At 36.3% G+C, this 13,532-nt stretch overlaps 2 protein-coding genes across 4 annotated transcripts; one reads left to right on the plus strand and one right to left on the minus strand.

Annotated features, from left to right (window-relative positions):
- Positions 1–330: 330 nt before the first annotated feature.
- Positions 331–1,446, minus strand: LOC145737868 (uncharacterized). Its single transcript, XM_081992712.1, has 2 exons — positions 1,284–1,446; positions 331–1,183 (listed from the first exon to the last, which is right to left on the minus strand). Exons 1-2 carry the CDS (start codon positions 1,295–1,297, stop codon positions 850–852), a joined length of 348 nt encoding a protein of 115 aa, XP_081848838.1. The 5' UTR covers positions 1,298–1,446; the 3' UTR covers positions 331–849.
- A 288-nt stretch (positions 1,447–1,734) lies between these two features.
- Positions 1,735–11,624, plus strand: Art4 (arginine methyltransferase 4). Of its 3 annotated transcripts, none has more exons than XR_014180345.1 (7): positions 1,735–2,594; positions 2,648–2,936; positions 4,888–5,124; positions 5,178–5,389; positions 5,446–5,694; positions 8,375–8,461; positions 8,525–8,666. XR_014180345.1 is itself a non-coding variant. In XM_081991925.1 (7 exons), the coding sequence occupies exons 1-6, from the start codon at positions 1,964–1,966 to the stop codon at positions 8,722–8,724; spliced, it is 1,818 nt and encodes a 605-aa protein (XP_081848051.1). In that variant the 5' UTR covers positions 1,735–1,963; the 3' UTR covers positions 8,725–8,742; positions 10,004–11,624. The 3 variants fall into 3 exon arrangements, 2 of the variants coding, with proteins under 2 accessions (XP_081848051.1, XP_081848046.1); XM_081991925.1 differs by lacking the exon at positions 8,375–8,461 and adding an exon at positions 10,004–11,624 and having other exon boundaries at positions 8,525–8,742; XM_081991920.1 differs by lacking the exon at positions 8,375–8,461 and having other exon boundaries at positions 1,736–2,594; positions 8,525–11,624.
- The last annotated feature ends 1,908 nt before the right edge of the window (positions 11,625–13,532 follow it).

Here is a 13,532-nt window from a genome sequence, read left to right on the forward strand (position 1 = left end):
AGTCACAGTCTAAACTTAAACTAAGTGACTGATGATGCATACCGCGGTACAAACCATAAACGGTGTTAAAAATTTCATTTATTTTTTCCTATCCTATCCTCCTGCAGTTTTTGAGATATTGAACTGAAACTATTAGAGTTTGCCAAGTTAACTGACGTAATTATGATTTACAGGGTGCTTTTTTTCTGTCCTCATTTTTTCCTCAAATTAAAATTTCTTGTTTTATTAAAAAGAGTAATTGTACATAAACGTTCATTTGAAGTAGGATTCCATTTAGCACCTTTTTTGTGAATCTTGTGTATTTTCACAGCTTTGTAAAAACAGGCAACATACAGTTACTATTTTGTTTTTTATTGGATTTATCCCAATTATTTTTACAAGAAAATGGAATATATTTAAACAGACTAGCAAAGCTTAACATTATTATTTGATGCTCTCAAATTCGAGTTTGTTGTCACCAAAAATAATTTAATAAATATTCAAATTGTTGTTGAACTACACAACTACATAGCTCTTGTTAGGTGATAACTATTGAGATGGCAAAAAATGTATCTTTTAATGTCTACAATAATTTATATTCTACTGAGCATAATAAATTCAGGCATACCACAAATGCATAAATAACTACATGAACTCTACTATACACTCAGCCACATCATTCACACTATCACACCAATCAAAAACACAGGAATATAAAGTGTAGTACCATTTTCAATAAATCTAAAGTTAGCCTATCACTAACATAATAAAAATACTTAAAACACAATGAAATAGATATAAATGGCAGTAATAAGAAGAATGTAAGAATATTTTCCACCTGACACACAAATAATATACAGTAGTGCAAATTCATATCTGATGACAACCCCGACTCATACGTTGCACATACATTTCGTACAGCAACTTGTTAATGTTGAAATAGTGAGGATTTTGTGATTCATTCAAATCAGGACAGTATTGGGGTGAGGAAGCGTTGTTCCAATCTACACTTTGTTCAGATTCACTGGGCGATTCGGGTAGTCTTGCATTCTGGGCGGTCAATTGAGAGTTGTTCTGGCACCAGGCAGGATTGGCCAATTGGGCAGAGTGTTGTTCGGCCAACATGTTGTTGATGTGCAGATTGTTGATTCGTTTCGACAGAGGCATAAAGTCGGTCTCGTCATGGACACTGCGGGTGCGTTTGCTAGATAAAAATCCCAAAAGGGGGGTGTGAAATGAGAATACTATAGGTTGATGTCAATAAAATAAGGGATGATTTTCAGTTTACTTTAAATGGCACTTACCGATTTTGTGTCATTGTTACGTAGCCTGAGTTTCAGTTAACTGCTAGGTCGGGTATTGCCTCTTTTTTTTTGTAGAGAAACTGTTAAATTGATTTTTCTGAAGAAAACATGATAATCTACAAATAAAGAAATGTCAAAAAGTACGAAATTGACAGTTTGTATTTGTATGTCATTGTGTTTGGCCTTGAATTTGTTTTGACAGACCATAGACAGTACACTACGAATACGTCAATTGATCTACTACTATTCATTTAGTGTAATCTTTTTTTAGTATACATCCTCTAAAGCTTGACAAGTTATACATATCAAATACATTTTCCTCATTCTTCAGTTATTTATGTATGTAAAAAATTCTTAATATGAAAGAAAAAATATTGACTTGATACGCTACTGTCAAGCTCTACTTTATGGGAAATGGCAATTGACGTAAGACAGTAATTACCAAATGACATAAGTGACGGAAACAAACGACAAACGAACATTTTTTCCATACCGGTTTTCTTGAAAGACAACGAAAAAGCCCTTTTGTCAAGCGATGCGTGCAATTTTTTGACAGTGATTTTTGCAAAAAAAAACGTGCGTTTTAGCATGAAATAACAATACAAATTACGAAATTCCAGCGGCGAGACACGTTCCCCGGCGTTTAGGCGCAAAAAACAACCGACAACAATTGAACCACCATGGCACCGAAAATCTGGGAAGTTTTAGTGTATTCAGTGAATGAGGAGAATTTTTCGTGCCCGAAATACAATAGAAAAGTGAAACTGAGGGCGGACTATGATCCCCAGGGTATCAGCGTGGCAATCCTGGAGATGGACGAGGCCACGGAACTAATCGAATTCCCTGTGGACGCGAGCACTGAATGCTGCAAAGTTGGACTGAAATCTTATTTGTTTACAGTTGACAATGAAACATTATTAGTTAAGTTCAATCACAAGGAGGAAGCCAGAGATTTTGCATTAACAATAACGAAAGTTAAGTCCGGTCGGGACGCTTCAGTTTTTTCAGTGAGAACAGAAGACTCTTCGGCCACTCAGTATTTTCAATTCTATGGTTACTTGTCACAACAACAAAACATGTTGCAAGACTTTGTGAGGACTTACACGTATCAGAGAGCAATACTTAGTAATTTAGATGATTTTAAAGACAAAGTAGTATTAGATGTAGGTGCCGGTTCTGGTATTTTATCTTTTTTTGCTGCACAAGCTGGCGCCAAGCGTATTTATGCTGTTGAAGCTTCCACCATGGCCCATTATGCTCAGAAACTTGTAGACACCAACAACTACTCTAATGTTATTAGGGTTTTACCTGGTAAGTTCACTTTGACTATTTTTATGGTTTAACATTATAAAGAAACACTTTAGGAAAAATTGAGGAAGTGGAACTGCCAGAAAAAGTGGATATTATAATCTCTGAACCTATGGGATACATGTTGTACAATGAGCGAATGCTCGAATCCTACCTCAATGCTAAACGGTGGCTGGTTCCTGGTGGCAAAATGTACCCAACAAGGGGTGATTTGCATGTAGTTCCATTTACAGATGATGCACTCTATATGGAGCAGTATAGTAAAGCTAATTTCTGGTTCCAAACATGTTTTCATGGAGTGAATTTATCAGCTATTCAAAACCATGCAGTCAAAGAGTATTTCAGGTTAGATGTATTTTTTTATATTCATTTTATTATCCAGTGTGTGGTTAACTATTCAGATTAATGACAAGTTTACATTTCAGTCAGAACACAGTTTCTAGTTTGCGATTGGTCATAAACTACAGATAGTGCTGTGATTTTGGCAAATGCTGCATATGTAGGCTTAGTATAATTATTATGGTTTATGGGTCAAATCTGAGACTGATACTTTTCCTATCTGTAGTTTTATATCAAAGTTGCTTACAGTTACAGTTGCTTACTTACTTGAACAGTGTATTGAGGAGTGCATTTTGAAATATGAACATAAGGAAATTAATATTACATTTGATTATAATTATGTTCAGAGATGGAAGAACCTCACTGTATATTAATTTCTGTACTGGTTTTGCCTAAACCACCTTGTAGAAATTAGGTTTTGTTTTTTCTTATATATCAAAGGTTGTTGATGTAGTAGTTCTGCCTAAAATGCCTCAAACTGCCTTGAAATACATCAAAATTTCTTTAAATTATTTAAACTAGGCAGTGCTCAGGATTCAAATGTTTACACATTTGTGGCATTCTTAAATTTAGTTATAAGGCCCCTGGTATTGAGATAATGAAAAATCTTGATGAAATACACCCTTGAAATTCATTTTTTTAGGGTCACCTGACAGTTTTTAGGTTGGATTAAGTAGCATGTCTGCTTTTACAATTTGAACATGACTTTTGACTATTGTCAAAATGTCGATAAGGATTAATGATTCAATAAAAATGACTTCCTCAGGTTACATATTTTAAAGACCCTAAAGCTTAAAATTAATTTTTTTAAAGGTCCCGTCACAGTTTTTAGGTTAGGTTAGGTGACAACGTAAAGGTTTTACCAAATTTTTGACCCTTGATTTGACCTTGTGTCCAAAGCTTCAAATTGATTTTCTAAGGCCAGGTGACTGTTTTTCCAAATTCTGACAAACAAAAAATATTTTTTGACGTTTGCACGAATTTTCTAACTGTCATTTTAACCAAGTTAGCACGTGTCAAATTTGGTAAATTAAGACTATTTTAGACAGTTGTTGTAGAAGCTGAAATTGCAAGAGACACATCACGTGACTCTGATTTGACCACCAGAGCTTGCAACACTGTCAAAGCCCACTGACATCGGTCAAAACAGTCACGTGACTTTAAAATGTAATTTAAATGTTGATCATTTGGTAAATTAAATTTAAACAGTTGTAAAAGTTGAAATGGTAAAATACACATTATGTGACGTTAATAAAACAATTTTGAACTTGCAACACTTTAAAATCCAGTTGACACCTGTCAAAAACAGTCATGTTACCTTAAAAATTTCTTCTGTTCAATTTTCAGTAAATTTTGTTTTATTAGTACAGACAATGCCTCAAAATACTCTTAAATGCCTTATAACTATCTCAAAATGCCTCCTAATACCTCATGCTTCATAATAATGGGAAAGTGCCTCATAATACCCCGAATTACCTGCAGTGTGTACAACAAATCACCTCGGCGATCTACCCCTCAAGTAGTTATGAAGTAATTGTATCTAGTTTTGACAGATAACAGTTTTACAGTGGCCAAATCCAACCAGAGATCAACAATCCATTAACGTTTTGTTACCATGAATGATTCATTTAGAAACAAGTTGTAATGTCTAATTCTGTACTTATTTTATCTCAGGGTGGTTCAGTAAATTTTATTGACCCTTTGTGTAGGTCATTATCAGCACACAAATTCGTCAGATCAAGGCCGGTCCACCTGGCCTAAAAGGCCGATACCGGATCAATAAAATCTTATCTTACCATTTTACTAATCTTACACATTTTGTCAAAATCAAAATTCGTTTGGAAACTTCTATTTTATCATCTTCTTGGCACCATTACTTATGGAACTTTTCCTTACTGCTTGCTTAAATAACTAGTTTTTAGCTTAACTCTGAAACTTTTTTTTTTTGGTTTTTTAGACAGCCTATAGTTGACACGTTTGACATACGGATTTGTATGAGTAAAAGCGTCAGGCACGTGGTAAACTTTCTGGAAGTCGACGAGACCGATCTACACACAATAAACATCCCCTTAGAATTTCACATATTAGAGTCGGGCACGTGCCACGGACTGGCCTTTTGGTTTGACGTGGCTTTTATCGGTTCCCAACAAACGATTTGGCTTAGTACCGCTCCTACGGAACCCTTAACTCATTGGTATGCGTTTTGTGGGATTAGTTATGCAAGTTTTCGAACATTTTTGCTATTAGGTATCAAGTGAGATGCCTGCTGGAGCAGCCTCTTCTACTAAAACAAGGCCAAGTGTTAACGGGTTCTGTTATGCTCGTGGCGAATAAAAGGCAAAGCTACGACGTCACTATTGAGTTGACCGTGGAAGGAACTACGCAAACCTCAAGAAACACTCTGGACCTGAAGAATCCTTACTTTAGGTATACGGGGGCCCCTGTACAGCCTCCACCAGGTTTGTAGTTATGATTGTGCGTTCGATGGCAGTTTTAACGTTTTCCCTTTGAAAAGGTGTTTCCAACATGTCGCCTAGCGAGACTTATTGGAGTCAGCTGGACGCGCAAGGAGTACGCAACGCCGTCAACATGGTCAATGGAATGTCCGTTAACGGTTTGGGGGAGGTGGCCATGGACACCACTCAAACTTTGATCAACAACAATTTGATGGCAAATAATCTGATAGCTCTAGTCGATCCGTCTCATATGGCCGAACCGGCCGCTCCTAATATTCATCCCGGATGCATTCCAAGTACAGGCAGAGGTGAGTTTTCTGTTTTAATTCCAAAAATTCATTAAGGGACTCATGTAACTGTCATAATTTTGGTTCTTAGTAACCTGCTGATAATTTGTTCCATTTTTTGATAATAACTTTTAACTAGCAATAGAGAGATTTTAAGCCAGCAACAATAACGGCAATTTTAAATGAAGTTATGGTTAATTCTAATAACAGTTATTATAACACCAAATATAGAGTGACAGTTGACAGCTCGTTATTCCTTATAGGGTACACAGTGTACACACAACATAAACAATGACATAATCTAAATGTTTATTTACATTCTTGATGAAGCTGAAGAGCAGAAGCCATATTCCCCTAGTTAGATAGGGGATTCAGGAAGGAAGGAAGGTTTTAGGTTATATATCTGCCTGCTGTTTTAACGTTGCCAATGCTGCAAACGTTCCCAACCTACCGGAGAAATAACGTGCTGTTTTAGCACGTTATCTCTCCGGTAGCAAAACCCAACACACAAATAATACTTTACGTTAAAAGATTTCTGTGCAATGTACTGCTTAGTATATTTTTTACGTGGAAAAGTAGTCGTCAAAAAGAAAATTGAATCCCAAACTGACAGGAAAAACTGATGGCAACGCCGCGACGAGGCAAATAAGGATAACTATAAGGGAAGCGGTCCTTATTCCTCCGTAAATAACGGAAACCGTTATTCTTAATAAAGTTAAGAGATAACCATTTGCGCTTGCTCATAATAAACATAACTAGAGTCCGGATTAAAAGGCATTAAAATCGTGAAAAAAAACGCTTAAAAAGCAAAATTATTTTCTCCAAAAAATCTGTAAAAAAGCACAAAACTCTTTCAGAAATGCAAATTTTTTTTGAGTTCAACTTCTAGACATTTTTTGAAGATTTCAAATTGCTTTAGAAGCATACGGAGGATTTTAGACTGTTTAGACCTACTTGAGAGCATTTGGAAGGTTTTTGGACTGTTTAAACAGCATATTGAAGGTTCTGGAATGCTTTAGAGGCATTTGGAATCTCTTACACGGTTCACAAAATTTTTTGGAAGCTTCTAAACTGCTTTAATATCTTCTAGGAGCTTCTAGACTAGTTGAAAAGCGTTGGGAATCTTTTAGACTGTTTTAAATTATTTTGAAAGCTTCTAGACTGTTTTGAAAGACTTACGACTGCTTTAGAAGCATTTTGGAGTTTCTGTAGGGTTTTGAAATCTTTTTAGGAGCATTTAAGGTTCTGTACTGCTTTTAAGACATGTGAATTTGAACTTTTTAAACTGCTCTCGAAGCATACGGAAGCTTTTAGACTGCCTTGAAATGTTTTGAGAGCTTCTAGACTAGTTGAAGATTATTTGAAAGCCTTTAGCGTGTTTTAAAAGCTTTTGGAAGCTTTTAGACATATTTTGGAGTTTCTGTAGTGTTTTTAAACCTTTTTAGACTACTTTAGAAGCATTTGGAAGGTGTTTGGGCAGTTTAAAGAGCCGTGAAGGTTCTGGACCGACTTTAAGACATTTGAAACCTTGTTGACGGTTTTAGAAAAACTTTTGGAAGCTGTTAAAGTGCTTTAGAAGCTTTTGAGAGTTTATAGATAAATTGAAAATCATTTGGAAGCTTTTACACTTTTCTAGGCTGCTTTGTAAGCTTTGCAAAGCATTTTAGATGTTTTATAGTGCTTTGGAATGTTTTTACATTTTTTTAGACTACTTCAAGAGTATTTGGAAATTTTTTGGTCAGTTTAAATTTGTAAATTGATACTTATACATTTTGCAACTTGTTTTTGTCATTCAGAAGCCTTCAATATCTCAATATAGCAATTTTTTGTCAAAGCAGTTATTAGTTTAGTTTATTTTTAAAAACGAAAGGCTTGTTTTGTAAAAAACTAGTTAAACCATACAAAAATAGCAGTAAATATAAACAAAAAACTAAAGCAAACTTTTGTAAGTCGTTCACATTAGATGTCAAAGGTTGGTTGCTTTTATTATTTAAAAAAAGCAAAATTTCTAGAAATCCGGACTCTAACCATAACGAAGCCGTCAAATAAGGGGCTTAAAAACTCTTTAATATAGCTTGTTTTAGTCTTTAACATCATCATTATTTAAGTATGCCAGTTCACTGTATGATACAAAGTATCAGCAAAATGGATGTTGAAAAGAGCATAAAGTATCAATCCTTTCTATATAAACAGTCCTGAAGAAGTTTTACACTTAGCAAAACGTTGATAGTGTTTCTTCCCTGTTTTTGTTATATTACCTAATTTTAACACACCAGGGCCCTAATTCTTGAACGCAGGAAGTAGAATTACCGATGTGACATGACTGGTTGACAAAAACAGGTTTTTATCAAATTATGTGTTCCTTTCTCTTGATAACTCCCTTCCCTCGATTCAAGAATCTAGGGCCAGAAAAAAGACATCAATCATTTTAGAATAATGTCTTAATCAATAATAATGCTGGAGTATAATATGACAATTAAGCAGTGAACATGTTGCACTGTAATTTTTGACGTTTTAAGTCATCATTTCTCAAAAACACCCTGTATTTAAGTAAATCATTAGAGCTGATGTTTCGACTTGTTCTCCCAATTACCATCAGGGCATAACCACGTTTTTTCAGTACTGTCACACTGCACACTTCATTATTCAGCCAACTGTTTCTCGCCATTGACGTTATTTATTTTGTACTTTGTTTTATAAGCAATCGACCCGTCAATGATGTCAATTGGCCTGTAGCCCTGATGACGATACCGGGAACGTCGAAACGTTGCCGATTTGATTGTGCTATGTAATGACTTCAAGACATTTGGTCGGTTACTTGACGAGCCAGAGGGCGTTGGTTTTTTTGCAGGTCGTGTAGCGGCCAGTCCCACGTCGACGCACACCGCCCAGCTGATCGGTGGCGCCATCTCGCCGTCGTTATTTACGTCGCAGGCGGGTACGCCTCAACAGCCCCTGGTTATGGCCAACTACCCGGTGGCGCAAAATTTAATGATCGGCGACTACGTGAAACCGGGCAACGCTATCGTCTCAGCCGTCTTTCGCCAGTAGTTTTCGTTATTTTTTAAGGTAGGATAGTAGCACGTCAGGGTAGTATATTTTATTTTATTCAATAAGGCAGCCTCAATGCTCAATCGGCGGCTCGAGTTTTTACAACAAAATCTCGATCGTTATAGATCTGACGGGTGTGCCAGGGCTTAGTATACCGGGTGTCCAAAGTGCGCAAACTGCTACTATAAATAACCTAATATTTATCTTTATTTGTCACTTGGAAATGTACTGATTAACTTCAAAACCTTGCAAACTGTCTTGAAAGTCTAGAAATTTTACTATTAAGTCACTTTTAATGTTATTTTCACTTTTCCAAACCCCAAAAGACTTAAAATTTACTTGTAAAGTCAGCAAGTACTTTAAAGTCCATAAATATGACTATTAAGGCAATTTCAATGCTGTCTACAAACAATTTCAACAAGTTTCCAAACTGTAATAGCACAAAATGGACTTGGAAACTGACTAATTTACTTGTAATCTTTAAAAACCGTCAAGAAAGACCATAATCTTGACTATAAAGCCAATTTTAATACTATACACCTTGAAAGACACAAAACTGAATTAGAAACTTTGAAAATTGTCTTAAAAGTTCAGAAATTCAATTATTAAGTTAGTTTCCTGGTTTTTTCCTTAGGTTTAAAAACTTATTCCTAAAATTGACTAGGAAAAGCAGAGTTTAACAGCAAAATGTTGAAAATTGCCTTAAAATTGGGCTCAAACACTTTTAGTCTTAAAAAGTCACAGTTTTACTGTAGAACTTTTAGAAATAGTCTTAAAATCCTAGAAGTGTGACTAATAAGTTTATTTTAAAGTATTCTGATGTTTTTCAAACTGTTTTAAGGTTGAAATTGACTTGGAAAGTCACAGTTTTATAGCAGAACTTTGAAAACTACTTTAAAATCATAAGAAAGTACTTAATTAACTAAATTTGCATTTATTTTTATTCAAAATTTACTTATATATTTTGAGGCAAAAACTTATATAGATCTTCTTTCATATAAAAAACAATAAAAATTAAGTCAGGAATATAGACAGAAAAAATTATAAAACAACGTTGAAACCCAATATTTTTTCGAAAAGTCGAACTTTATATTAAATTAAGCCAGTGCTTCACAAACCTTGAGCATGTTCTTTGAGAGCATTTGAGTGAGGCAAAAGCTCCTCGATGGGTGTCTCCTTGAACTATTGTTCTAAAGAAAACTGTAATTTATTATTAGTCTAAATTCTTAGAACGCTGGCGTTCTTAACCTTCATCCATGACCATTTTTTCTTCTTTTAGCCATCAAACTAAGTTTACTGTGACTGTGACAATGCAGGTGAAAAACTCGCAGTCTAAACCACACTTGACGAGTAATTAATAAGGCAGCTGAAGACAAATCATATTTAAACTTGTATAATAGTAAATTGACTATTTTACTTACATTCCTTCAAATAGAGACGTTTCGGTCAGAGATTTTGCAGACTAGCTTATGTTTTACATACTGGCCTAGTGGCTTATTTATGTTTTAATTACCGACGTTCTACTAAAAAATATGTTTTCTTCACATAAACACTTCTTTTTATACCAATCTTCTCGTGCCTCGCTATACACACACACAAAACATACAGGTGTGGTAAATCCAAAAGCGACCATAGGAAAACCGTGTAACGGACAGAGAAACGTAGGTAATTGCTTGCGCGGGAGAAAGACAGAAAACGAAAAAAATATCAAGTAGGCCATATTTTTAGCGCGCTGTTGCCAAACGCCGTAAGTAAGTTTGTCGAGGGTATTGAATACTTACGGCGTTTGGCAACAGCGCGCCAAACATATGGCCTACTTGATATTTTTTTCGTTTTCTATCTTTCTCCCGCGCATGCAATTACCTACGTTTCTCTGTCCGTTACACGGTTTTCCTATGGTCGCTTTTGGATTTACCACACCTGTATAACCAAACTTCCTTTGCTATTTTTGTTCAGACAAATAATACCAAAACATTTCTTTTAGCTGGCACCTTTTTGTTGACCAATCACAATCTACCCCTTGTGCTGAGACTTAAGCAAATGCTGCACACTTATTGGTATACTTCTTTACATTGGTGGACACCCTGTATCAAGCCCTGACGTCACACTTTAATTCCAGTATACACCACATCACTTTTCAGTCACCGTTTAATGGACACCCTGTATAACGGTTTAGGTTTATTTAAGGTGCATCTTTTCTGGAACGCATGTATCGCGGTCCGGATACTTGTTCCGTTTTATCGTGTGATTTTACAAAATAAGTTTAGGCGTATAGGTGCGCGCTTGTTTGTGGACGCCGCTGGTTTTATTCAGAAAATTCACGAGGCGTCCCTCGTACTTTATGTTATAAGTAATAAGGACGTGGATGTGTGTAACTGTAGGCAATCGTCGATAAGGTTTAAACCGTTTAGAGAACGCCTAAATACAGAGAGGAATGATTGTTTGGCCCTAAGACTGATTTTTTACAGCGGTTATGTAGGTTTTTAAGTTGTACCTCGAAGCGATTATTCCGCGAATGATATACTCTTTCTCGTTGTAAAATCCAAATGGCAATCAACTGCTTCAGCGGCATTATAAGTCGGAAGGGTCAGAAAATATTGTGATTTTTGCTTTTATTTATTCCAGTCTTTCAGCGATTTTTTCTTGTCTGGTTTGGAATCAACTGTTTTTCCTAGCCAGAGCGGATCGCCATCCTAGTTTCCAAATACGGTCTTGAGATTGTAAATGTATTTAATTTCGGTTTTACTCCAACACCACTGGTGTCGCTTTGCCGAAGGTTCAATATTTTTTGGTACGGTGTGAATGAACGTTGTGTATATTTTTTATTTTATTTATAGGTTCGCTGAGTGTCCAATTGTGTGTAATTTTGTGATTATCCGCTAATAAAGTTGATAGAACTTCTCTGTTTGTTTATTAACCCAATTTTGCAGTACACGATAGTAGTTATTGTCAAAAAATCTGTAAATGTGGACCACAAAGTTTGTCAACTAGTGATGCAAGATTGGAATTTGGCTAAAAAAAAATTGTCAGCGTTTAGAAGCTTCCAAAAGCTTTTAGAGCAATTTAAAAGCTTCCAATTGCTCTTCAACTGGTCTGGAAGCTTTCAAAGGATTTCAAAATAGTCTAAAAGCTTCCGTATTCTTCTAGAGCAGTTTAAAAAGCTCTGAAGATATCCTCCTCCTCCTAAGTGCTGTCTCGTTTGAGGTTGGCGACCATTCTTCTTCTTCAGTCCTCCTTTGTCCACTCCTGAACCTCTTTCATCCGCTTCCATGCATTTTCTGTCTTGTGCTGTTTGAGACCATCTTTTCCCCGCAATCGGTGTGATATCTTCTAGCCACATTGCCATTTGCTTTCCGAGATACGCTTCATGATGTCCACGACTTTAGTTCTTCGTCGGATTTCCTCATTCCTGATTTTGTCTCTTAGACTGATTCCAAGCATGATTGCTCTTTGTATTGCTCTCAACTGTTCAGCACTTCTTTTCGTTATTGTCACTGTTGTTTCTAAACTGTAAGTTGCTACCGGTAGTATACATGTATCGAAGACTTTCCACTTTAAGTTTATTGGGATCTCTCTGTTTTTTGCCAAAAACTGCCCATGCTAGTTTTTTCCTACGTTTTATTTCGGCAGTTTGGTTCTCTTTGCCAATTTTGATAGTATGCCCCAAGTAGACGTTTTCTAAAGTCGTGCCGTCGATTGTTACAGTACCTTTCGTATCGTTTATTATCTTGGTTTTAGAAAGGTTCATTCTTAGGCCTACTTTTCTCGACGCTTCATTCAGTTGGCTTAACATATCTTTGACTTGTGGATGTCGCTATACTTATGAGGACGATATCATCGGCAAATCGTAGGTGGTTTAGAGGTGTTCCGTTCACGTTGATACCTTTAGCCTCCCAAGACAGTGTTTTGAATATGTTCTCTAACGCCAAGGTGAACAGTTTCGGAGATAATCTCTATTTTACTGTTGTCAGGTAGAACTACTTCTGCGTTATGCCACGCGTCTGTTATTCTTCCCTCATTGAGGTATTTGTTGGGAAGTACCCGTGGTGTTTCCTCCACAGTGCTTCCACCTATTTCCAGCATTTCACAGGTGATTCCATCTTCCCCTGGGCTCTTCCTGTTCTTGGCGACCAATAGAGTAATACAATACCTAAAATATCCATTTGGCTCTATAAAGCAGTCCAGAACCTTAAATATGCTTTTTAAACTATCCAAAAACTTCTGAGATGCTCCTGAAAATTTTAGAAGCCTCTACATGCTGCTGAACAGCTTAGAAGCTTCCACGAGCCTTTAGAACAGTCTAAGAGCATCCAAATATTCTTCAACTACTATAGAAAAACTCCGAGTTGCCCAAAGAGCTATGGAGCGTTCCATGCTGGGAGTAAGCCTAAGAGACAGAATACCAAATGAAATAATACGACAAAGAACCAAAGTCGTAGACGTAGTCGAAAGAATAGCTACTATGAAGTGGGCTTGGGCAAGTTATTTAGCAAGAACAAGAGACGAGAGATGGACAAGTGGACGAGTGATTGAGTGGCGTTCCCGACATGACGCGTTAAGAAGTCCAGGAAGACTTCCAACTCGTTGGACAGATGATCTCTTAGTAGAGAGTAACTGATGGTTAAGCGCAGCACAAGACCGCACTAGGTGGAAAATGTTAAGGGAGGCCTACGTCCTGCAGTGGACAAGATTGGCTGTATGATGATGATCATGATGACTCTAGAAGCTTTCAAAACAGACATTCCTTCTTAATGTAATTTGTACTAAAGTTCTTATATAGTCATAGGTGACTTTATAAAGTGACAAGA

The sequence above is a fragment of the Ips typographus genome, linkage group LG1, assembly GCF_016097725.1.
Source record: "Ips typographus isolate SLU linkage group LG1, UJ_Ityp_2.0, whole genome shotgun sequence".
NCBI classification, from domain to species: Eukaryota; Metazoa; Arthropoda; class Insecta; order Coleoptera; family Curculionidae; genus Ips; species Ips typographus.